Consider the following 25,436-nt stretch of genomic DNA (forward strand, 5'->3'; position numbering starts at 1 on the left):
CCCCCTACAGGATCAGTCAGGCTGGAAGTCACAGAGGGTCACTGGTGCCACCTCCCTGCTCCAGCAGGGTCACCCAGAGCACAGGGCACAGGGCTGTGTCCAGATGGCTCTGGAATATCCCAGGGAGGAGAGCCCAGAGCCTCTCTGGGCTCTGCTCAGGGCTGGGCACTGCCCAGGGCAGAAGTTGTGCCTCCTGGGCAGGGGAATTGCTGGGCTCAGCCCCTGCCCGTGGCTCTGGGGCCATTGCTGGGCCTGGAGCAGAGCCTGGACCTGCTTGGACCTCCTGCACACAGGGACACACAGGGACAGACAGACAGGGACACACAGGGACAGACAGACAGGGACACACAGGGACAGCCAGGGCTGAGGCCCCTCTCACTGGGGCTCCTCTCCAGGCTGAGCAGCCCCAGCTCCCTCAGCCTCTCCTGGGCACGGAGATGCTCCAGGTCCTTGCTCAGCTCCAGGAGCTCCTGTCCCTGCTGTGCTGAGGAGCCAGAGCTGGACACAGCACCCAGAGGTGCCTCCAGGGCTGGGCACAGCATTACCTGCTGGAAATGCTCTTCCCAGTGCACCCCAGGACATCAGGTGCCTTCTTGGTCCCCACCTGCACAATTCCTCATCCTCCCTCCTCTTCCAGAAGAAACCACACACTCCTCCAAAAGCCGGACGCATTCAGCACTGCTCGTATTTGGAGGAGCGACTTTGTCATCAGAGAGAAAAAGCATTTTGGAAAAATAAACCAAAAAGACCACTGTTAATAGTGAACAACCTTTTATGCAAGTCACCGGCCATATTTGTATTCTCTAGTACTGCTCTGTAAACAAGCGCTCAGCTGGTGAGCAGGAATCCCATCGGAGAGGGTTTGGGTTCATAGGTACGGCTCTCCCGAAGCCCCGTTCAGTTTGTTCTTGCTCTTGTTCCTGGAAAGGAGCTTCTTGCTCAGAATTCGTGAGAGTGTCCCCCCCTTCTTGCGGCTCTCCTCTGACAGAGGCTGCTGCAGGAACACCAGGTCGTTGTGGGACTGGCTCATTCCCGGGTCCTTCTGGTGGTGCTGCCGGCGGAAAAACAGCTTTGCGCTTTTCTTCAAAATCCCACCTGTGGGGGGAAAAAGGTGCAGCACGCTTTAGACAGAACAGTCTGCTGTCCTCTTGAAACTCAGCTTTAACTGCAGCACGAGCGAGAAAAGCTGATGCTCTGATTTAAGTCTCCCTCATGCTCCTCTGGAGGCCACGCTAGTGGTCATACACTCATGCACAGCGACTGGTGTGGGCTGTACCCTGGGCTCTCATGTGTCACACAGGCACATCCAATCTTCCCAACCAGTGGAGTAGAAATGATTTTATAAAAAGAATGAAAGAGAGGAAATAATGTTACTCTTTGCTGTTTCAGAGATCAAAGTAGGTGAAGTTCAGCCTATGAGGCACCACGTGAAGCAAATTTTAATTTGAAGTGCAGGACAGCAGTACCTGGCAGTAAATGTGTGTGCAGTGGTTCTGTACAAGCCAGGCAGCAGGTGTTCTATACAAATTCAGCAGCACCACCCAGAGTAACACTCACAAAGCATTTGCTATTCTAAAACCCTGTTAGGAATAGCAGTGCACTTCAAACAGATTAAAAATAGTATTACATCTGCTTCCAACAGGTTCAGAAGTCTGCCCAAATCCCTCCTGAGGCAAATTAAGTTGCTTTATTTTGCCATGTTCCTTCCCTTGACCCCCTGTCAAACCCAGCGTGCAGCCAAGGCAATTGCAGCTGTCATCTCACCAGGGACTCATGCTGCCAACAGCAGCTATCACTACTCCTCTCTTTGCAAGCTTGGGCTGTTTTTGCAGCCATTCTGCCAAATTCCACCCTCCCTCTCCATGTGTGCCTGGTGTGCAGCTGGCAGGGACACTGCTCCAGGCTACCAGCAACACTCAGCCTGGCTGGGACATCAGCTCTGTGTTAAAATAGCATCAGTTCTGTATGGAATTGGTAGGGCTGTTGTCCCAGGTGGCAAGAGCTCGTTTGAACAGAGCAGGACCCAGGTGACAAGCCAGCACAGGAGCTTCTGGCAGTCAGACTTGGATGTGGGGACAGTCACCTCCCTGGCAAAGTTTCCACACCTCCTCCCTGCACCACTATCACGTTTCCTGATCCTTTCCAAGTTCAGCTATTCATTCCTGTCATGGCATGATCTTGATTCTGCTTTTCCTCCTACTGCAAATGGACACAAAAAGCAACACACAGTGCAGTTCTTTCATGGGACACTGCCACAGCTAGAATTAAATGTTTGTCGCCCGAGGACCTGCCAAGGCCCGTGTGTCACTTTGCACACAGTGACAGCTGCAGAACAGGTATTTCGTGGCAGCCAGATGCTGCTTTGTGCACACCAAAGCAGTCACAAACGTGTAATTAGGTTTATTACTGTGTACTTTAAGGGCTAAGCACTCAGCACCTGGGAGGATATTCAAGCATGTTTTTTTCTGGCAGCTGCTGCGACTCTCCTCACAGGGCATAATAGGATGGGAAGCAGAAATCAGCTGAAAGCAACCAGAGCTCATGGATTTGAATCTTGACTGCCCTCCCATCAACCTCTGATTGATCTTTCTGGCAAGGCAGTACCACTTCAAGCTGTCATCAGCAGCACAAAAGCAGCAGTGTTCCACCCCAGGACACTGACAGCTGTTGATGTACAGAGGCTGGGAGGACCAGAGGCCTCGCTGCTGTGCAGCTCCTGTTTGAGCAGGCAGCTGTTCTGCCCAGACCCCGTGCCAGCAGCACTAGGACACAAGAGTTTATCCCTAAGCAGATTTTTAGTCCCATCCATTCTGTCATTCAAACTGATTTTCTACACTAGGAAACAGCACCCGACTAAGAATGCTCCAAAAATTGTGCCGGTGGCCTGGGACAACTCCCTGCAGCTGAAGATCCGTGGGCAGCACTTCCCGGAGAGCAGCACAGGCTCAGCACAAGCAGCAGCCCCTGACACAAGAGCTCCCTGGTGTTCAGCCTCTGCTGCCTGGAAGCTTGCCACATGCCCAGCAGCGTGCAGCCAGCTTGGAGCGTGCTGCCTGGCAGTGGCTCTGGCTGCTGTGCAGACATGCAGCCCTGGGAGGAGGCAGGGCAGGGCAGGGCAGTGCTGTTTATGTGCTGGTTCATTTGCTGTTTGCATGCTTATTCCTCCAGTTCAACAGGATCCATGTGCCAGCCCTGCCCCCAGCACCAGGAGGTGAGCAGAGAGCACTGTATGAACTCACTGCACTGATGTAAGGTGTTCTGAAAATGCTGGTGGGGGGTGGGATCACTTCTGAATCTCATTTGTGCTAATGGAGGAAGATTTCCTTCCACATCTACAAGGATACCAACAGAGATCGCTTTCCGTTCCTTCCCAACTTCCAAAACAGTTTTCATACAGGTGGTTTGGTAAAAAGCTGCTGATCTTGTAAATACCTGCTGAGATTGTGGTAGCTCTGTGAGTTAGGCTAGAAAAGCTTCATCTAAAAATCTCTTATCAGCAGGTTTTGAAATAAGTTTTGTGTGTATGTATATCCAGTTATGGGGTCACACATGGTTTGCATGAGCAGATTTTGATTGATTACCAGATGCTACAGCAGTGGGCATGATGGAGAGAGATGAGGAATGTAGAGCATCCCTCCAAGCCTTCCTTGCTGCCCTCTCTGTGTGACCCTCCTGGTCAGCACAACCACCAGAAGGATGATCTGTCACAGCAGACTGGTCTGCTGAGACACCTGAGCACAGGAAGGTAATTTTGGAAGGAGAAAAGGAATGGATAGAGGAAGAAGAAAAGGGGTGTCAAACTAATTTTTGCTTCAGTTTTTACAATGAGTATCTCATTGTAAAGCTACATTTTCTTAGGGATAAAAAAAAGAGACAGAAATAACTTACTGTGTAGGTAATTAATTCTGGCTGGCATAGCAGTCATCTTAAGTTTATAAAAGGGAACGGGTAAGAAAGAGGAAGTCAGAAAGGTAAAAAAACAAACAAACAAAAATATGCAAGAGTAAAAAAAAGTGCTAGCTTTAAGACATTAACACACACAAAAGGCTTTTCAAAGCAGAAGGGGTTTTGTTTGGGTTTTTTGCCGTGTTTGGGTTTTTTTGTTGTTACATTTGCGGTTTTGTTTGTGGTGGGTTTTTTTGTTGTTTGTTTTTTTTAAGGGAAAGTATTTGACAAACAGAAGCCTTGAACTATTCGCAGCTCGCTGAAGGCAGGGGGGTTGAAATGTTTTCCCATCTTACCCCATAAAAGCTACTCAGCTGTGACAAAGCAGAGATTCAAGACTTCCACAAAGACATCTGTGTATAATGAAAGGGATTTGAGCCAGTTTTTTTCAAGTATTTTTTTCAAGATGATACAACTCTCTCAGAGATATTGTGCCGTTTTTAGCAGTCCTATACTGAATTGTGTGAAAAGGATCTCTAGAAGCCTCATCTCTGCACAGGGAAACCCAAAACTAGACAACAACTCACAGATAAACTTCCACTTGCTTGCTTTAGAATAACATGTTGAGGAAAGAGTCCAGAGGTTTTGCCGTTTCTCACACAGCTTCCTAAACTTTTCCAGGCTCCAAAATGAGCCAAATCCCTTGACAACTACCCCACTCCCCTTACCCCAAACACACCCAAGGCTTTCCAGTGCCTGAGCATGTGTGTGACAGGGATTGTTGCTGTTCCCTCCTGATCTCTCATGTGGAGCAGTCCAGCTGCGGGAAGGCCAACTCTGTGCTCTAAGGGAGGGTCCTGACAAAGAGCTCCAGTGTCTGCCTTGTGGCTGAGGGGGGTGAAAATCCAGTAAAATAGGGAGGTTTTGTCGTCAGCCATCTCCCAGGATCTCTGGGTGAGGAAAGGATAGAAAATAATAAAGCAGAGAGGGATGGATATGAGTGAAAAGCACAGTATTTTTTGTAACTTTAGGTGCAACCTGTGTGCCTGTTTGGGGCACAGTCCACTGCACTGACCCTTGTGTTTACCACAAACCAGTGCTCAGGGGTTGCTGGATTTACCAAGGAAACACAAAGAACCCTAAGAGATTTTCAAACTGCAGCTATTCAGGTTTGTAACTACCTAAGCAAAATGATCTTATGCCTTATTTACTTATCAAATGAACTTTTATTCCATTTTCTTTATCAAATTACGCATTAATGAAATGAGTGAAAAGGGGGAATCTGTTCAGCAGGCAGTTTCTGCTTCAGCTGAGGTGTTTCCCTGAACACACTTCAGTGAGGGCAGGGCAGCCTTGTGCTCAGAGAGGTGAAGGAGGAAGAGGAATGTATTGGAAAGCAACTGTGGATCCCTGCCATCTTCACCCTGGTAATGGGGCTGGCAATATAGGGCAAGTCCTGGGTTACAAGGACACAATTTTCCTTGAGGAATTGATAATGTGACTAGTGATTTCTCTCCCAAATAACTGAGTTGGGTGCAATGAGCTGCCAGCTTTTAAGGGTGAGCTGTTTCCTCATGGAGGGGAGGATAAGAAAGCCTGAGCTGCAAGTAAAACAGCTTCAACCAACACCACAATCAAAAAGAGTTTAAAGGAAAAAAAAATCAGTAAGAAAGGATGAACTACTGCAGCCAATTACATAGAGAAAGCAGTCACTGAAGTGGAAGTGAGGATCATGTACCTTTAGATTTTTTCATGCTCCCAGTTTCTGAAACACTTAATGAGCTCCCAGATATTTCTTCAGAGGTCTGGTCTAAGAGTGTGCTGGTGTCCCACTGCTGGCTGCCATTCTCCAAACCCCAGACCTTGTGGGTGCTTTGCTGTGGGTCAGTGCCAGGGACTCTTTCTGAAGTATCCAATGACTGCTTTTCATCAGAGGTGATTTTTGCAACAGCTTCCTCCACAGTGGGTGGATCTGCTTCCCTGCAGGAGCTGTCCATGGCTGCAGCATAGTCCATCATCAGTGAAGCTTCACTGTCCTGAGATAAAGAGGTCTGCCCAGTGGAAATAAGAGACAACACTGACACGAGTCATCCTGCTGGAAAAAAACAAACCTCCCTGCAAGAGTTATTTTAACTCTTTACACTTGTATTGCTCAGGACCATCAGCAAGCCACCTGAAGCTTCCTTAGCTCTACTAAAGGAGAGCAGCACTTAGCAAAGTTTTAATCATGCTGCAAAGGCCAAATGAGTGAAAAAATCAATTAAGTAAATGCCTTCTACCTATCCCTGGCCCCACTACAAATAACAGGACTCCCCCATATGTGCTGCTGTAATGAAGTGTCAGCATACCCAGAGAATCTTTTGGTCCTTCTAAGAAAATTAACACCAAAACATTTCATCTTGTCTCACTGTTTGCCCTCCCTCTGGAACAGAGACCAGAGAACCAGAGATTTTTTCAGAGGGTTTTAACAGCTTTGAAAAGAAGTATAAAAATCTTTCATACTTTTTCAGTGCATCTTCCTTACATGGGTGAAACACAGAGAAGGATTATCCTCTCTTCTCACCTAAACTGATTTTCCCAAATCCCTAACACCACTCCTGTCCAAGGACACCTTGCCTTTTAGTCAGGCTGTCCAATCTAACAATGAGAACGCTACACCCTGATTTGGCTGAACTTGAAACAGTCACAGAAACAACCTGGCAGACAAAACTGGATTCTGCAGGGACAGCAAAAGCCCTGTTAACGCTGCAGTCAGTGCAGAAAAGGCTTTCCAGAACTAAGCATCAACTCTAAGTGCTGTTTTCTGCTCTACCTTGGACACCCCTGATATGATAATGGTGCTTTTCTTCCGAGGAGATTTCAGCTTCTGCTTTGCAGACTGGCTCAGCTGCCGGATGGCTGCTTCTGCCACAGGGTCGGTGCCGTTCAGTACCAGCAGCTCTGCAGAGAAAGGAGCATTTCAGAGGGGAGAAGAACACAGGAAAAAACACAGCAGAGACAGGCAGAGATTGTCCTGGACTTAAAGTTCACAGAAATGGCATAAACACCATAAATTTACCAATTCACCACCCAGCTGTCTTTCCCTCCTTTGGAGAAAAGGTACAAAAGGTACCAAAATGGCATTTACAAACCCTTTCCATGAGAACAAAGGAGGTTCTGGAAGCCTGGACAAAGCACCCCATTATTTCAATGCACTGCTATCCTGTGGTGACAGTGGGGACATCATGAATTATCACAGTCATGAAGAACCATAGTTCTAACATGGTACAAGGCTGGCACATGAAGCTTCCTCAGGTAGCTTTTTTGTTATTTTGCTCCTTTTCCAGATCTCCCTGATCAGCATTTCCAGTTTTGCTATGGCACTGTGATAGGGTGGGGAAAGCAAAGTAGCTGCCTCCAAATCCTGTAAAGTGCACCTCCCCTTTTCCCTTCCAACCACTGCACAGGAATATAAAATCTTCTGCATAAATTGTCTTTACTGACAAACACAAGTGTATTTCTAAGTGTGGCCCCTTCTGGCATCTAGGACACGAATACACATTAATCAAATTCATCAAGCTCAGGAACAAACAAGGCTAAGGAAGTTAACAAGACAAAAATCCCCATGTTTAATTGCCTGAGGTGGACTTCTCTGGCTAAAGTTGTAACAACAACAAAAAGAATAGAGGCAGGAATAGCACCAGTGTTAACTAAATTGAGCAGTGCCTTTTGTTACTGTGACGGTAATGTAAGAAGAGATGAAGCCAAGAATTAAGAATATGTGTGCATGTCTGCACACTCATCTCAAACCTTGACTTTTTCCATCTCCTCAGCCCCTGCATTAATTCTTATTGTTGTCATCACTCAGAACTATGGCACAGACACAGCTTCTTTCCCAGAGTGCTTGCTGCTATTTTGTCATAATGTTTGTAATAACTTTCACCATTCCAAAAGCTCCTTTGTATTTCTTACATTTGGCTTTTGTTTGAATGAGTAATTCTTCCTGCAATACTGTAGAAACACTTCACAGAAATCCCCCTGCACTCCCAATAAAAACATTGTCCATAACAATATGGTGTCTCCAGGTGAATTTTCCAGTAAGTGTTTTGTCTTTAATATCATAAACACTTCAGAGAGTCAACTCAGAAGCCTTGCACTATCTTAACATTTCCCAAATTGATGTGCGTGCTTCATGGTGTCAGAGTATTTCTTACCCTAGAGATAGGAAAAGATCCAAGTGCTGTTACAGCTATTCATGGTTACTGCTTCTTGCCCTTCCCCACATTTGTTGGCCAATACATTTCTGTCTCTCAGAAACCTCCTGACTGTGCCAGGAGCAGCCCAGATCATCTCCAGGTTGTCCATTCCCCACTCAGACCTGTACAAAGCCAACTGAACTGCACAGCAGGTGCCACTGGCAGCCACACTGGGTCACATCTGTCACATTCAGTGCCCACAGAGCCACTGAAAGGTTCAGTGGTGACCACACACAGGACTGAAAAATGTGCTGAAGATTTAGAGGTGCAACTTGAAAAGGTAAATTCTCCAGAGACAAAATCAGGTTTATATACAATTCAAAGTGAATTTATAATTACTGGCAATGTCATCTGACACTCTGAAGTAACTTCAGCTGTATCCAGGTGACTTAGGAAGGTGGACAAATGGGCAAAGTAAGCCCAAAAAAGCCCAGTGGCAGGGCTAGGAAGAGAACTGAGTCTTCAGTCCAGCCTCTGCCTTCTCTTCAGACACAGGGGACTTAGAGGTACCTGTCACAGGGTTTTAATTTAGTGCAGCATCCCCCAAGCCTTTATAAAAGGAGGCATTCAAAAGTAAGAGAAAAGACTTACTTTTGGCTCTTCTGCAGCCTCCTCTCCTCTGCAAACCACAGCTCATTGTTATTTATTCAAAACCAGTAATTTAAATTGCCAATTAAAACCAGACTTTTACTGCAAGGCTGCCATACCCCAAACCACAGTGCTTTGTAACATAAACACCCCAGTGCTGCTGACAGGCAGCAGCCACAGGGGGTGGCTGTCATTTTAACAGGATCACATTAATCCCACGTGCAGAACAGAGAAATGCTTTCCTTAGCAGCCCCAAACATTTTTATTACCTGTATCTGAAGATGACAAAGTTTTGCTGACTGGAGCACCATGAGAATGGAGGGCTTCAACAATGAAATCCTTTTCAGTCACCTTTACTTTAACTGGAGTTTTCACAGGAGAATCTGAGGACCAAGTTTTCTGGTTATTTGAACTGGTCAAGACATTTTTTTATTGCGTTACTAAGAATTTATTATACCAATTATGCCTGTTCAAATTCTTTTTGAAAAATTTGTTTAACAGAAATTCTCAACATATGTTCTGTGGTAAACCTGACCCTAAAAGGCCAGTGAAGTGTGAGAATTTTTTAAAACATTTTTAAATGTTTAAAGCATGAAAGAATGTTTCTAAACATTGTGCTGTAACACATTAGACAACACACAAATAAAAGATTTGCTTTAACAACTTAAAAGAACACAGATCTTTGTGATGCTTCACACCAAGACTGTTCATAGGTTTTACTTTTATAATTTTCCCAAGAAAAATGGGAAAATCTGCTCCTGGAGGACATGCTGAAAAGTATTTTGCCACCAGGTAGCACCAAGCTTCGTCAGAGGTGATAATACAGATCAGGATTAGAAGGCACAGGATGGTTTGCTATCAGCAAACCTCTGATATATTTGTCATGTGAAAAACCATCCACCAAAATCCAGCCCTTCTACATTATCACACCATGGTGAAGATTTACAGTGCATACGAAAAGAAACATTAACCGTTCATCTTGTAAGAAACAAGTATTTGTGAAAATTAAAATCCTGATTCTGGAGAATACGAACAACAACCCCACTCCAACACATCTGAGAGCTCTGGAATCTTCCCTGACACCCCAGTCCCCAGTGCTTCTCCCGGTGCCCATGGAGGAACACAGGAAGACGTGGACGTGCTGACCTGTGCTCAGGGGGGAGGATCTCCCTTCCAGACGAGGCTTGGTTCTCACAGCAGTGACAGTGGTGACCACAGTCCCACAGGGCATCACAGTGCGGTCCTTTTCGATCTTGGTGGCCAGCACTGGAGAGGAGACCTGCCTTGCCTTCAGGTCACTGGGTTCTACAAAGGAGAACTAAGGAGACAGGAAAACACCACCTCAGAAGCACAGTCAGGCAAGAAGGATTCTATTTCTAGCTGGTACTCCTTTAAAGTTTTTGCTGAGCCAAACTTAAGAGTTAATTCTTTCAATACGACACTGTTGGAATTCGAAATACAGGGAACTCTCAGAACTTTGGGCCTGGAAGCCAAAGCTTAGAATTAAACACAGGATTTGATCTGAGACCTTGGAAAAGGCTTCCAAACTTAGGTGCTAGAAGTGAGGATGCGGATTTATAGTTTAAAGGAGAGACACGTTAAGTTAAATACAGGAAAGTTTAGAGTTAAAGATATAGAAAAAAATGAAAGCAGTTACAAAGGGAAACAAGGAGTTTAGGATGCAGTACTGTAGGTTTGTATGTCATAACACTGACATTGGCTAAGAAAGCCACACTGTAGCATGAGTCCGTAAGATGAAATATTTAAGATTGGGTCAAAAACACGAATATCCTTGTTGGCAATGTTTTATTGGTCAATAAATCCTCAAAAGGTCTTGTAACTAGGGGTCTTGTGACCTTCTGAACCATGCAGTAAAGATGTGAGCTCACCCTTCCTGTCTATGTAGAAGAAAAATAAATCGCATAATCTAAAATAACTCAGAGGTCCCATCTCTAAATAATTCAAAATTCCTTCAAAAATCCCCATAAGACACGAAGACCCTGCAATCAGAACAGGCTGCTCTGACTCAGCCACAATCCCAAGCATGAGATGAGCACTCCCAAGCAGCTCCTGAAGTAAAAGACCCAGCCCAAACCCCAAGGCCAGCAGTACCTCTGCACTGATGGATCCCAGCCCGGGCCCTGGCTCCGAGCCGCTCTCCCCGGCCCCGCTGCTCAGAGCAAAGCTGTGCTGGCCAGAGGGCTGCTTCCTGAACAGGTCCAGAGGTACAGTCACCTGCCCGGATAAAGGACCTGGAAGGATAAAATCACCAAGGTCAGCCCAGATCTAAGCTGCCAGGATGCGTAAGGGAGAGGATATGGGAAGTGAGGAGAAAAATTCAGGCAAAAAATTGCAATAGCTGGTTCTACACCACGGGGCAGAGAAGTGGCATTTTACAGCTTTTTTTTTCCATTTTATGACTATTCCTCAGCCTGGCCTAATACTGTGCAACAGGAAAGAATGGAACCATGAAGTATTACTTATTTACTGCTGTTTCTGGCCATTATTTTTCCCTGTATCTGCAGAATGTCTAGGGAAAAAAGGAGACAACTATTAGGTTCTTGGACAATCTCCATAACCAGTTTCTGCATCCTTCATTTCAGAGGACAATCTGGAGTCCTGGTTAACTGGTGCATCACAACAGTGTTTAATTTGCACTTTAGTAAAACTTCAGCAATTCTCTTGCTCCTCCCCTGACTTTATCAGCTCCAATAGACCACAACAAATTATTAGCAATGTACAGCATGAGTTCAGAGATGAAATCCTAGTTTTCTATGCAAAGCAGAATGCTTTAAAACAATAAATTCCTACATTTGACTGGCATTTTGAGGTCAGGTTACCGGAGAACATGTACTGAGAATTTGTATTACATGATTTTCTCAAATACATACAATTTGAACAGGTGTAATAAACTCAATGTCAATACCTGTATTATAAAAGTAGGGATCTACATTATAGTCACATAACTCAGCTCTCTGCTCATCAATATGATTCTACTTTGAGTCTTCTGTTTAAGTTTTTGGGAGAAAAACAGCTCAGCAGATAAGGAAGGGCAGAGGGGGAAGAAGAGAACTGTCAGTACAATCCACTGGGACCTTTTTCTTCAGGAAACCAGGCTGCAAGTTGGGATGTAGAATATTCCTGGTGTTGCTTGAAAGACTAAAGATGTTTAGGTACATTTTGTCCAAGAAAAACATAAGTTTGCTGACTCCACATACATATTTTTTTAAAAATAAAAAACAGCATCCAACATCAGGAAATTTTAAAAGCTTTTGACTTTACAATCCCTCCAATAATCACGTATCATAAGCAAGGTATTGCACAAGTTTGTATATCTAGATTATTAAAAATAATTCTGAAACAACAGAATCGAGTTGTAAAAATGTTTGAGCCTCCATGTTTTATATTTAATCCAACATAATCAGAACTAGAGTATTTTACACCTGATTGTGATTTTCATACCTGAATTGTTAGGCACTCTCTGGGACTTGAAAAGGAAGGATTTACAATTAACCCCAACAATGCCCATTCAGCCACAGAAAGAACTCAAAAGCTTAACTTGAAACCAAAAAGGTTCATAGTGGATCTGTTAGATGCTTAGAAGATGGGAAAATAGAGGATATCAGCACCTGCAAGACTCAGTGTGTTGACAATCTAGAGAGAAACTCAAAGATTCTCTGTAACTTCAACTCAGGCACCTGGTCAGGGTATTCTCCTTCCACCCATGATTACTGATTGATCTCACAGTTTCTGTGGCAGTCCAGAAATAAAAGGGGACTTCTGTCAACACTCAGCAAAGCTCACACACAGATCATGCAAAATAACTCAGTCTTAAAATACTTACTATCCAACTTTCCATCTTCTACTATTTGCAGTTGCAATGCTTTTGATTTGGCACTTAGTTCACTGTGAAGGAAACAAAACCACGTTAGGTCTTTGCAGCCCAAGCAGGTTTTCTTCCCATGTAGGTTTTCCCCTTTCCCCAGCTGTTCTCAGCCCTCTCCAAGCCAAGCACTGCACCTTGCAGGTGGGTAAGAGTGACTAAAGGGATCACAGTAAAAAGCCATGGCCTGGGCCCCTCCCTCACTTTTGCACAGGTTCAATTTGTTGAATTTCAGAGGCTTTTCTTCTCCCCAGGAGCTGACAAACGCTGCCCTCCACGCTGAAGATGGTTCCTAGTCTGACTGCTACACCACAACACCAAAATGCTTTGTTTCTCCTGGCAGGATCAAATTTGTAAGTCAAGATGCTGGAAAAGGCTCAATCAACATCCCTGTCAAAGCAGGAAAAGTGTCCTGCAAAAACAGGACAGATGCAAGAAAACAAAAGTAGTTACAGCTTTAAATGAGAAGAGCCAGTATCACTTTTCCAAAACAAGACTCAAGGATGCTGCAAGCCAACAAGAGGAGTTGTTGTTGACAAAACTCAGGTGAACTATTCTCAGAATTACACATGTGGTACTTCCTAAGATGGACTAAACAGCAGATACAAAACCTTTCCTCTGACTGACACAGTGGAGCAAACTGGGTACCTACTGAGGAACCCTCCAGCAAAACTTTATTTTATAACCCTTTCAGCAGGCATTCTGCCAAAAACCCTAAGGGCATGCAAACGTGTTTCATTTTGCCATGTCCTTGTTTCAGGATGGTGTGATCCTAGCTGCAGACACCCCACCACCATTAGATGTCATGGCGCATCATCTATGCAGCAGATTTTAAGTTTTTCCCTGCCATTCCCATCCTTCCTGCACCCCAAACCTTGGAAAGGAGCACCTTGATGGCACTACTGCTGCTTTGTCATGAAGCTAAAGCAGAGTCTGACATGGTCAGTACAGTGGTGTTCAGAGTGGAGGATATTTTTGGCTCTGAAGAAAGAAAAGGGCAGAGGAACTTGAAAGAAGTTCAAAAAACCCCTGCCAAAATCCTAATCATTTATCTGTAAAAGCCCCCAGGCTTACCTCATGCACTTTTGAAAGGCAGTGTGGAAACCCCAGCATTATTCCTCGTGTCAAGGCCAAATTCCAGTCAAGTTAATCACATCCTGCCTGCCCTCTCTCAGGCTTTCAGTTGGAAAAGGGTATTATTCTTGCAAACTTCCTGTCCCAAACTGCTGGGAACTTGTCTCCTTTGCAACCCTGGTGCTGTTCCACCAACAGATGGCTGAAGTGAATCACAGAGCCACTGGCTGAAGCACTTTGTGGTATTTCGGAAAACAAAGTTCATCAGTGAGTCCCCCCCTTTCCTAAACTCACACAACTCAGAAGCCATTTTTGCTCTGCTGTTAGAAAGTGAAAATAAAAATAGTTTTAGAACCGCTCACTTTTGACCTTATTTACAGCAGCTGTGTCAATCACAGAATACTGTGTCGGCTGCCTGAAAGTCCTTTTTTTTTTTTTTTGTTCTACAGGAGAAAGAAAATCTAGTTAAGTTTTACACTCCCTTTTCAGTCATGGCCACCATTCTTTTAGATGCTCGATTATTTCTCCACCTTTGTTTTTCCACTCGAGGGAGGGAATGGAGAGACATTAGATTCCCTCAAATGCAGTTTTCACAGTAAAGTGACTTCAAAACTTTGTTAACACTTCTTTTCTGGCACTGTAGGAAAGCATGAGGTGATTTATTATGCCTGTGACTGCTGCCATCTACTAGAATCATGTATCATGGAACACGTAGAGACCTGTATCTCATACCCATGCAGAGGGTAATTAGATATCCTGAAGTCCCCACCAGCTCCAGATTTCTCTGAGGCCATACAGAGAAAGGCCAGGAATGGACCTATTTCAAAATGCCATTCTTCTCTCACACAGTTCAAGAAAAAAAAAGGTGCTTTAGTGTAAAAGTACTCTCAGTAGGTAAGTTACTTACAAGATAAACTCTTCCTTCCAAAAGGGATGTGCAGCATTTTTGGCTACAGAGCTGGAAAACTTCTGCATAGGGTCATTCAACTGAACTATACACACAAGGTCTGTGCTGCCTGTAAGGGCAAGAAAAATCAGTAGCCAGTTATTAATGCTCTGTCACCAAGAGGCCACTTACTGCAAAGAAACCCCTTTCCTTGCACACTGCACTTCTGAACTGACTTTTGCAGACCCAAAGAACAAATGCCTTCCCTTGGTTTGTCCTCCCAAAGAACAAATGCCTTCCCTTGGTTTGTACACCGAGGACATTCATGGCAAAGGTCACTATTGCATCACTGCTGTCTTATGAACTACCCCACTGTGAAACATGACAGCCCAATTTAAATCCTGCCATGAAGCAACAAAATGCAGGCATAAAACGACCCAAAAAGATGGGGAGACTAAGAGTGAGCAGGTGATGTGGGTGTGAGGCAGGGAGGGAGTAAAGTTGCTTACAAGCTGCTTTAAAAAAACCAGAAGTTTTCTAAGTTCCTCCTGGCCACAGTCACAGCGGTTTATCTGGACATGAAAATAAGCTTTTTCTGCTCGCAAGTGACTGATGACAGCAGTGCTAATTCACACTGGTTCCTGCACTGTGGGTTTTAACAAGTTTTAAAGCACTGCTGCAGACTTATCTCTGCCTTGATCTTGGAATTTGGTATTGTTGCAAATTGGCTTATTAAGAATAGTTCTACTGCTGCTCCAAGGGGAAATAGTTTGCCCAATGTGTTCCTCTTAAAAGAGTTTCTTTAATATGGCTTTCACAGCATCAGAAATAATTTAAACCCAGACTTCCAGCACATCAAGGGAAGCAACAAAAGCTCAGTACTGACTGTGGGCGAAGCAAACAAAAGATGCTGCCCCGGCTCTCCAGAAGACTCTGGGTTTGTATTTGCTATAAGCAGCTCTCAGTTGTTCTCTGGATGCTCTGGGCCAGCCCTATCTCAGGCACAGAGGCAGCCTGGGCCTGGCAAGGTGATTAGAGGAGACAAAGCACTGTGTACACACAGCTTATTTGGGATCCAAGCTGACCCCAGAGGAAGCAGCTGAGCTGCTTTCACAGGGGCTGAGCCTGAGCTCATGGGCCTGGGCTGGCTTCTGCTCCCCCAGCCAAGTGTCTCTGAGCCTGGTCCTGCTGCCACATCCCAGCCCAGGGCAGGGACCCTGCACAGCCCTGCCTGGAACTACACCTGAGCCACAAACCAACTGTACCCAACAGGGATTGCAGCTTTTCTGCCCCCCTGGACACCCTGCTGGAAACAACTAACTGCTTTTTCCTTACCAGCAGAAATCACTGTTGCCCTAAGTGATTCCCTGTAGGGCATGTAGTACAAAATCTAGGGTGACCTCTGTTTACATACACAAACCAAGGTGATAAAAACAGGCACAGCCCATAAGCAGAGACCAGTTCTGCTACTGGGTATTCACCAGCTGAACTAAGATATCTACAGGAGAGCCAGAGCTCCTATAAATCCTGTCAGCATCCATCAATCATCCATGGTTTCACCAGCATGGACAAGCTGTCCCTCCCCAGCCCCCTGAAATACTGCACAGTCCCATGGAGCCTGAGTTCCAACAGGATAATTCATTATTGCAAGGGAAGGCCAGGAAAAGGGAAGGGAATATTAATTAAAAGTCAGCAGGTTATGTCCAGAAGCCAGCACCTTTCCAGCTGTGCAGGATTCTCACTGGATTTCAAGTTTACCAGTTAAACCCCATTATGAAGCTTTATTTCTCATCCTCAGTTCCAAATATTTACACTCCAGGAGCTGCAAAATTCCCTCCATCTCCTGTTAGAATGGCAAATGGGGATTTTGCCTCTCAACATCTGTGTTCCCAGAGCAGAGCACACAAATTGTCTCTTTTTCCTCTTGTTTTTTGGGCAGGGGCAGTGATTTTCACAAGGTGACTCTTCTGTTCTATGCACACAAAGATATCTCATCTCATGACTTCTAAAGTGAGGGAAAATGACCCAATCTTTTGCAAAGTTTAGTCTGCACTATGAAATTGTAGAGCAGTAATAAATCATAGAATGGTTTGGGTTGGAAGGGATCCTAAAGATCATTTCATTCCAAACCCCCTGCTGTGGGCTGGGACACTTTCCACTCAACTGGGTTGCACTTGCCAGCATATTTTATTGATAAAGGACATTTCACAGCCAAGAGATCCAGAATTGCTTTAAAAATAATTTGTTTTTTTTTTTTTTTAAAAAAAAAAAAGCTCTGCAGAGTTTTTTAGGGGGATCACTTCCAACCAGGGTGAGCAAAGCAACATAATGCAAGACTCTAGGGCAGAAACCTATTACCTCTAACTGGAAAAAAAGGAGAACAGCAAGTAGGATATATTCATCTGAAACTACTGCCTTGCCTAATTTAGGAGCCACGAGCTTCCATTAAAAATACTGTTACAGAATTGTTTAGTGGCCATAAACAACAGAGCCTCCAAGTATTTCTGCTGAGAGAATCTGAGCTGTGCCTCAATCTGCACTTGGAGAAGTCTGAGCACTTGCAAGACAGGCCTGGTGCTGCTTTCCAAACCCAACACTAACTTCACTAGGCAGTGACCTCTTTTTTGGCTTCATTCTCCACTTGCAAGAGGCACCTTCCTTCTTTCTTTACCTGCAAAGGCACTTCATTAGAGGAAAATGTCCCTGACAACAAAAAAAAAATCTTTCAGGAGTTTCTAATACAGGAGGAGAGTTTGAGATACACCTGCAAATCACTCTAATGTAAAGAAAAATAAGGTAACATTGAATCAAGCCAGTGTCATTGCCAGCAGCTAATGGAGAGTTGGATTTGAGCCCCTCATCTCGGGTACAGCCAAAGTGAGAACTTTTAGAAATTAAAACTAGAAGCCAGAAAATAATCAGCCAGCTTTATATATGTGGTCATTTCAATCTGTTTTCAGCAATGATGGATTTCTGTACAAGAGGAAGAAGATGTTTAAATACTCAAATAAACTACAATATACATTAAGTCAGCACTGGTACAGGTTGCTCAGAGAAGCTGTGGCTGGCCCCATCCCTGGGAATGCACAAGGCCAGGCTGGATAGGGCTCTGAGCAACCTGGGACAGTGGAAGGTGTCCCTGCCCATGGCAGGGGGTGGAATGAGATGAGCTTAAGGTCCCTTCCAACCCAAACCATTCTGTGATGCTATGAATTCTCTTTCTCAGAATACAGCAACATCTTAAACCTTCTTTTGAGAGCAGGCTGTAACCCAGAACTTCCACCATTACCTCACCTGAAAGGAAAGTAAGAAAACCCAAGCCCAGGCCTGCCTGGAGTGGAGCAGCAGCCCCTGGGCTGTGGTACCTGCAGCACGGAGATCGCTCGGCTTCACCGCGATGTTCCTCACCAGCAGCTTGAGGTCGTGAGCCCTGGGAGGCTTGGGAGGACTTGTGCCCTGAGGGAGAAGGCTTGTGTTCTGTACATTCTGCAAAAGGCAACCACGACAAGGGGCACTGTGCACATGCCAGCACCAAGCCCTTGTGCCACGCTGGCACAGGGGAGCAGAGGAGAGCAGGGCTGGAACACCAACACGGAGCCACGGGGGAGGTGTGACCACAAAGCCTCCGCTGCCACGGGCTGTGTTGTTCTAAACACGTGTCCCAGGTGGTTCTTGTCACTGAACACTGTTAAACTTACTCAGCTGTGAGCCATGAATGTGTAATAAAAGCACTAAGCAGAAGGACACTTCTCAAAAGATTTTGGAAGGAATGAGCCTTACCTGAACCTCCTTTGTATCTGCAGGCCTCACACTCAACTCTACAGATGGAGAAGCTGAGCTGAAGAGGTTCTTCAAGACATCTCTGAGCATTTCAGATATTGCACATGTCCCTGCTGTCTGTCCCTACGAGGAAACCATCAGACTTCTCATAACGCAGAAGAAGTTGAGGCAAAAATTAATTTGGTGTATATCTATACCACCAAAGCCATGTAACATTAGCTTTGTCAGAGAGAGACACATGGTTTCTGTTGCCAGCAACAGAATTTAACAACAGATCACACAAAGAATTACTTAAATTTCTCCATTATGCATTAAAGTAAAGCTAGAATTAAGCACTGAAAAACTCATGCTGTTCTGAGAGTTAGGAAGGCACAGCTGTTAGCCACAAAAACAGAAGTTTCTTTAACAGTTTTTATCTTATGATGGTATTTTAAAGATTCTGCGCTGCTCTGTACTCTCCTGAGAGAGCAGATCAGGTCATCAGATAAGCAGATCTGCACCATTCCACTGATTTACTGGGAGTTATGCCAGCTTGCAGCAGCTGAGAAGAAACTAATCCTGTGCTGCACTGAAAAAAAATATTATAGCATCTCCTGGAGGTCTTCAACCTTGCTGAAAAGTGCAGTGTATGGACAGAGCTGTGCTGCTCTGGGGCACTGAGTTGTAGTTTGCCCATAAAAAAATCTCACGGCCACCTGTGCTTAGCGCCACAACCTCTGAGGGGTCAGAACACAGCACAGATTTTGTGTACACACAGGTAGCTTCACTTGATTAATTCTAAGGTGTATGAAGAGACTGAACTGCCCCTGCCCTCCCTGTGCCCCTGGAGAATGCCTGCTTTTCACAGCACACTCCTCAGGAATTTTTGTCTGCTCCATTACTTACAGGGCACAGATTTTTAAATCAATCTGTCCCAGAAATTCAACAGCTCTGAAATCTCAGTGAGTTTTCTTTTCTAAAGGAAAGACTGATGTAGGAGACAAAGATCTGACCAAAAAACAGAGGACCCATCCATCTTTTCTCATCTGATACCACACTGAGACTTCACTGATGTGCACCTTGCAGGACATGACAAAGAGATTGGGAGTAACAGCCCTTTCCCAGCTGCCCTGGTGTTACAGAAACATTTAGGGTGTTTCACAAAAAATCCCAGGAGTGCTGTGTATAGAAGTCCTGTTTTACTGCCTTCTTACCTAACTGGCCTTTGATGACATGTTCAAAACATACAACAGCATTGGCCAGTCCCACAAAAATCTGCTGCATTTACACCATGTGGCCTCAAACAGCCACCAAGGAAACAGATCATATTCACTTTAATAAAGATCACAGTAAATTAGGCTTTTTAAAACCTCAGTAACAGCAATTTCATTACTTAAGTTACTTAAATAAGCAGATAAATTATGGTTAGTCTTCATTGTTTTGGAGGTAATTTCTCTCCCCTGCTCTTACCTAAATTGTAAAATCCCAGTTGCCTCACATGCTTAGCCATCAGCCTAATGTGACATCTGTTATTTAACAGTAACAACAGCAACCTCAGTCACTGGACTTCTGTTCATAGGTATTTGCTGTTGTTTCCATAGTTATTTGGAAAGGAGATTGATTAAAGAGCCTCCTGTCAGCTCTGCCTCATTTTTAGCCATCCTTTTTTTGGAAAGTAACTCTCCAGCACAACTCCCTCAACAAGACAAGCCATAATGGCTTAACTGCCACCTCCAAATGATAAAGACAACAGGTTTCACTTTGGGTTTGACTTGGGCTAGGGGTGCACACCACAGCCAGCCTGGGGCACACCAGCGCATGATATAAATTGTGTAAATCCAACTCCTACCAGTCAGCCAGGTTGCCCAACACAACTCAGGTTCACCCAGCCATTACCAAGAGAAAATGGGTTATTACAGCCAGCTTGTGTGATGTCAAAACCACTGTGCAGATAATCACAAGCAATTAGAGGTATTTGTTTGTACACACAGTGTTGCTTCTGAAAGAGGAAGAAAACAAGACACAAAAGCTGACATTGAAGTTTAGGAGCTGAAGCAATTTCTCAAGTGTAGCTTGCTCACAGGTTGTAGCCCTTTGTTTATTGCCCTTCCTCTTCCAGAAGGGCTAATACAAACTTCAAAGTGAAAATAAAGCCCTCTAACGAATAAAGAACTTAACAGGCTCATTCTAAAAATGCAGGCAGAGCAGAACAGGTGCAACTCTGCAAAGCTGGACTTGGGCACCTAGCAAAAAGCTGATTGTGAAGTCCAGTGACTGCACCAGAGTCATCTGTGTTTGTCAGGAAGGATTTAATAGTTAATGACTGTTCAAATGTGGATAATCAACACGCCACCCCAGCATATGAAGGTCATTTCCACGCTACATATGCATGGTAAAACCTACATTAAAACACACTTCAAAAGGCTTCTCTGTCTTTAGTTATGAGTTTCACATTTTTATAGACAAAAGCTGTAGTAATAAATTATTATGATTGTAGCTCTCTCAGTACAGGTCTTTAGAAGCAGCTCTACAATAAAATTATTTTTTAACAAGGCCTTCAGTCAAGAAAGCAACTTCAACAAAACACAAACAAGTCTTCCCCCACAGTTGTAGGAAACAGTAAAATCACCACATTTGTGCCAAAAATAAAAAACTGGGAAGAGTCAAATGCAGAACAGAATCCCAGACAAGATGAAACTCTTGGAGGGGATGGCCCAATGAATCAGTGCTGATATAGAAAGCTCAGGTGCAGTTCCAAAAGCATCAAAATATTTTTAGATCATCCATCATTTCCTTAAATAACTGTGTTTTTCACAGCTATTCCTGATCTATTGCTGCCAGATTTCAAAACTTATTTAAATCAGGGAAGAAGCAATGTTTTAATTGCTTTGATGGAAATACCACTACAACTAGGGGTTTTAAAATTATTTTAGAAGTGTTCTGAGAGAAGATATTTAGGAACAGACATTTTTCACACCTTGAATTTGGATGAAAGATGCTTGCAAAGTGATTTGTCTGTCAAATACAGACCTGTTTCAGTGATCTTGAGAGGTGTTGCTGGATTTCAGAGGTGTAGGGGTTTGATAGATGATCCATGGGAGATGCTTTACACCACACTTTGGACCAAGGGGATGGAGACCCATCTACCATTACAAGAAATAAAACTTACTGACTGACCTCCTGCACTGCTGGCTGGATTTCAAAGTTGATTTCATCGGTGTTAATGAGGAACCACTCAACTTTGACATCTTCTCCTTTGTCTTTCACGTAGAGCTGAAGCTGTGGACAGGAAAAGAGTTATTGCAGAGTGCTGTGGTGTCCTGGAAGGAAATTGTAGGTCAACCTCCACATTAAGGCTCAGCACAGGAAGAATGACACCAGTTTCTGAGTAGGTAGCTTCAAAGTGACACTCTAAGGAGGCAGAAGTTGATTAAGCTTTGAGAGTTCATGCCACTTAAAAAAGGGAATTGTTCTAGATATCCAAGTAGTCTACCCAACATGTAATTTCTCCCCAGTCTCCTGAAGAGGCAGCTTAATTTCTGTATTTACCACTTGCCCCGGAGGGGAAACAAAAGGATGGGAAGAGAGAACAACACTTAAGACTTTACCTGCAGGTGGACTGGGGACAGCTTCACAAAATACGACTGAGCTTCAGCAGCTGCGGGCGGAGGGGCTGAGACAGCAACGAGGAATTTCACAAAATCTCCCACAACATTGCAAGAAACCACCTACAGAAAGGAAAAGGATGAGAGGAAATGAAGGGAAAAAGAAATTAGTCTTCAGAAGGTCTGATGAAGGCAAGAAAGAAAATAAGAAAGGAATTTAAGCTAGCAGAATTCTGCTAAGTTGCACAGGTGGGAAATTTCTAAGCAATTTCATTCATGTTCCCACCTCCTTCTGCACATTCTTCTAAAAGCACATAGTTCAAGTGTTCAAATCTGTACATGAAATCTAATACCTGCAAATGATGGCATTTCCCAAACTTTCTTTTGTATTATTACTTAATTCAGAAGTAACTCCTTGCCTGACAAGGACTCCTTTCCGTTTCACAGATCTATGTATTGAAGCGCCAAGAGGGAAAAGATGATTGTTCTTCTTCCGCTCCTGCTCTGAGCTAATTTGCCACACAATCTTTAATTCAGTAGTATCCTACAAATGTGAAACTTTGATATAAACCTGCTGCTACAGCAGAGGATTCTGTCTGAGTAATTCCAGCTCTCAGTGGGTAAGAAGGAGCAAGAACCTTTAAGAATTTATTCAAACCTTTGACCAAACCAAGAAAGCCTGAAATGTGGTGACAAAGCTAAATGCCTGGGAAAAAGACGTCTGAGTGCCACTTGACTGCACTACACTTTTAGGAGCAGTAATTTAACTTGTTGTCACACTGAGCTTGTAAACAGTGGACAGTTTTTGCTCCCTCCCCTCTGCAAACTGACTGAGCTGCTGGAGCTGCCATGCAAAATTCCCGGAGTGTGCAGAAATTCCTGGAGGGCTCCTGGCAGCACAGGAAAGCCCATGGGGTGGAAGTCAGAAATTATTCATCACACCATAGAGGCACGTTTGCTTTGCAAACAGATGTGCTGGTGGAGGAGAGCTGCTTGTCCCTGTCCCTCTGTGGTTACTGTCCCCACAGCTCCGCTGTGGGAAGGACAGCTGGGCCCTCCTCACACTGACTCAGGCACAGGGAACCAGGTCAATGCAATGCACAGACAAATAACTCCCTGCAAGGTTTGTCTGACAAAAACTCTGCACGGTGCTATTAAATTGTGTTTGTGCACTTACTGCTCCACTTATGGGCACTGGAATTGAAGCTGAAAGCTTTGAGAGGAAACATGCAACTCCTGGAAGATCCTTATCAGTCTCTCCTTAAATACATTTCATCTCCCTGGGCTCTCTGGGGTACATTTTAAGGATGGCCAGGGCTTTATCAAGGGCCTGAGTACATCCATTAAGGTAGAGACTTAATTACAAAGGAGCAGGGGGTGGGGAGGTGGATATGACAAACAAAAATCCGAACCACACCCACAAGCAATAAGATTTGCCTTTTCAGGTTGTATCTTTGCAAATTATAGTTTAGAAGTGGACAAATGAGTCCACCCCACCTCTCCCCTTTCCCAAAGTCCAGATTCCTTCAGAAGTGATTTCTGACCTTAATACCACACAAACAACACTAACACCCAGTATTATGGTAAAATAGAAAGGATTTTTAATAGCTAACAAGAACAAAGAGCCCAGCTGCTTCTAGTTGCTTGTTTTACTTATAGCTGAGATGCAACACAGAATCACTCCTTTCATTCAAAGTAATGAATTGATACGGTGACTCTTGAAAAACTTTGAAAAGGTTCTTCCCTCTTTTTTGAGGAAAGAGGAGAAAAAAGGACAGGTCTGATGCAAAAACTGCTGCCACTTCCATGTCCTAAATGCAGTGTTTTATCATCCATACATGTTTTTTCCACACATCCATAGGAAGTTCAATGCATTCAGAACAAGTTGGACTTGCTGTACATGCAGTGCAGAGCCATTCATCTGGAATTTCTGGATGTCCAAGAGCCAAGGTTGCCAGGTATATATGGTTGATTAATGTTTTTAAAAGAAATAAAAGTGTGGCCAGAGATCTGGCAACTGAGTTCATGTGCCACTTATTTCTTAATCATGTTTAATTCCAAGTAAAGGATGGAAACAGACACTGCAAGTGGTGGAACTTTCATTTTTTTTCTGCGTTTTGTCAAGAGATGCTAAATCAGTTTTTTATATGTATTTTTACGACTTATTTCAAAGCCCAGACGACTGAAGTTTGGACTTTTAGTCTTCTTGATTAATTTATTTTCCGCCAATGACATCTACTAAGCCCTACTCCCTTTCTGCCCTCACTCTTACTAAAAAAAACTGTGGTACTCACATACAGCCACCTGTCAATTTTAATCCAATCATCAAAAGGATTGGTTCCGTGTTTGTAAATGGAAAATAATATGTATTTATGCCAGGTGAATCCCTTTGTTCTGGGAGCAGGATGGATGATGGAATCAGAATACTGAGAGAAGCAGAAATCTGGGCTAGAATTTGAAGAGAAAGAGACTTAGTTTTCATCTCCGATGCTGCCACAAGTGGTGAAAAGGTGATCAAAGAGACTGCAACTGCTGCTTCCCTTGCTGAGTGACATTCCTTTAGAAGTGTAGCAGGTGATTTTGATAGACCCAAGCAGAAATATGTAGGCCACTTCCCCCATGGCAGGCACACAAACACTGAAGCCTGCCGTGCTCCGCTCCTTTTCCCCCGCCTTGTTCCAACCTGCTTCCTCAAATTCATTTTCTCTGCACAGATGAAGAGCTGGAAAAGGGAAGACTAGGCAAAGCAGCCCTTTCTGCCTGGCAGTGGGAGAAAGAGGAAGGATAGGTGTCCACAAGAAAACAGAGGAACCTGGACTGACAGGATGAGAATTCTCCTTAATTTATATTCCTTGTTCTCTCTCCCACTCCCCTTACCAGACACATCCCCAGTTATCAACCCTTTGTGTTTTAGAGTCTAGAAAACCTGTCACTTTTATAACAAACTGTTCTTTAAAAACCAAGCCCTGCACAGCAGCTGGGAGCAGCTGATTCTGATCTCCCAGAGGGGGTCACACCCCACCCCCCCCTTTGTGATCCTACCTCTGGGCAAGACACATCTCCTAAATTAGCAGAAATAGGGTGAGGTGAAGTAGCAGCACAAAGAAACCAATATCAAGGTATTTTCTCCCTCCAGCATAAACACCCTTCTCTCCATTTGTTGTGGATTCTCCCATGGAAGGAGTTCCCAGCCCTTCCTCAGGTACCTTTGTGTCCCTGCTCCTCCTCAGTCCTCTGCTATCCGTCCCCATGCACAGCTGGCACTACCAGGGTTATTCCTGCTGTTTCCAGCCTCTCCTCCTCATCCCTGACCTGACATCCTCATGGTGGGATGAGCTGCAGTGGCCAGAACTCCCAGACCTGGCTGGGCTCAGTTCCCCATATGGAAGATGCTGGCACTCAGCTCCACTGAGCTGCAGATGCTGTGACACAGCCTTCTCACACATACCTAAAGCTCTGAGTACAATTATCCTGAAAGCAATTCTCTTCCAGATAAGCAACCACAGGAACAAAGGAGACCG

At 44.4% G+C, this 25,436-nt stretch overlaps 1 protein-coding gene across 3 annotated transcripts in view; it reads right to left on the reverse strand.

Annotated features, from left to right (window-relative positions):
* Positions 1–754: 754 nt before the first annotated feature.
* Positions 755–25,436, reverse strand: part of C2CD2 (C2 calcium dependent domain containing 2) — a 32,206-nt gene continuing 7,524 nt past the window's right edge. The window contains exons 3-15 of one of the 3 annotated variants that reach the window (XM_068179582.1): positions 21,919–22,038; positions 21,488–21,589; positions 18,332–18,454; positions 17,917–18,037; positions 14,573–14,681; positions 12,553–12,614; positions 10,821–10,960; positions 9,855–10,026; positions 8,978–9,091; positions 6,698–6,825; positions 5,624–5,936; positions 3,889–3,925; positions 926–1,095 (exon numbers count right to left, since the gene is read on the reverse strand). In XM_068179582.1, the coding sequence (XP_068035683.1) occupies positions 3,900–3,925; positions 5,624–5,936; positions 6,698–6,825; positions 8,978–9,091; positions 9,855–10,026; positions 10,821–10,960; positions 12,553–12,614; positions 14,573–14,681; positions 17,917–18,037; positions 18,332–18,454; positions 21,488–21,589; positions 21,919–22,038 (1,530 nt within the window). In that variant the 3' untranslated portion in view covers positions 926–1,095; positions 3,889–3,899. Of the gene's footprint in view, positions 1,096–3,888; positions 3,926–5,623; positions 5,937–6,697; positions 6,826–8,977; positions 9,092–9,854; positions 10,027–10,820; positions 10,961–12,552; positions 12,615–14,572; positions 14,682–17,916; positions 18,038–18,331; positions 18,455–21,487; positions 21,590–21,918; positions 22,039–25,436 lie in introns of all 3 variants that reach the window. The other 2 variants (XM_068179581.1, XM_068179579.1) reach the window with 2 other exon arrangements.

Source organism: Anomalospiza imberbis, chromosome 2 (genome assembly GCF_031753505.1).
Source record: "Anomalospiza imberbis isolate Cuckoo-Finch-1a 21T00152 chromosome 2, ASM3175350v1, whole genome shotgun sequence".
NCBI lineage: Eukaryota > Metazoa > Chordata > Aves > Passeriformes > Viduidae > Anomalospiza > Anomalospiza imberbis.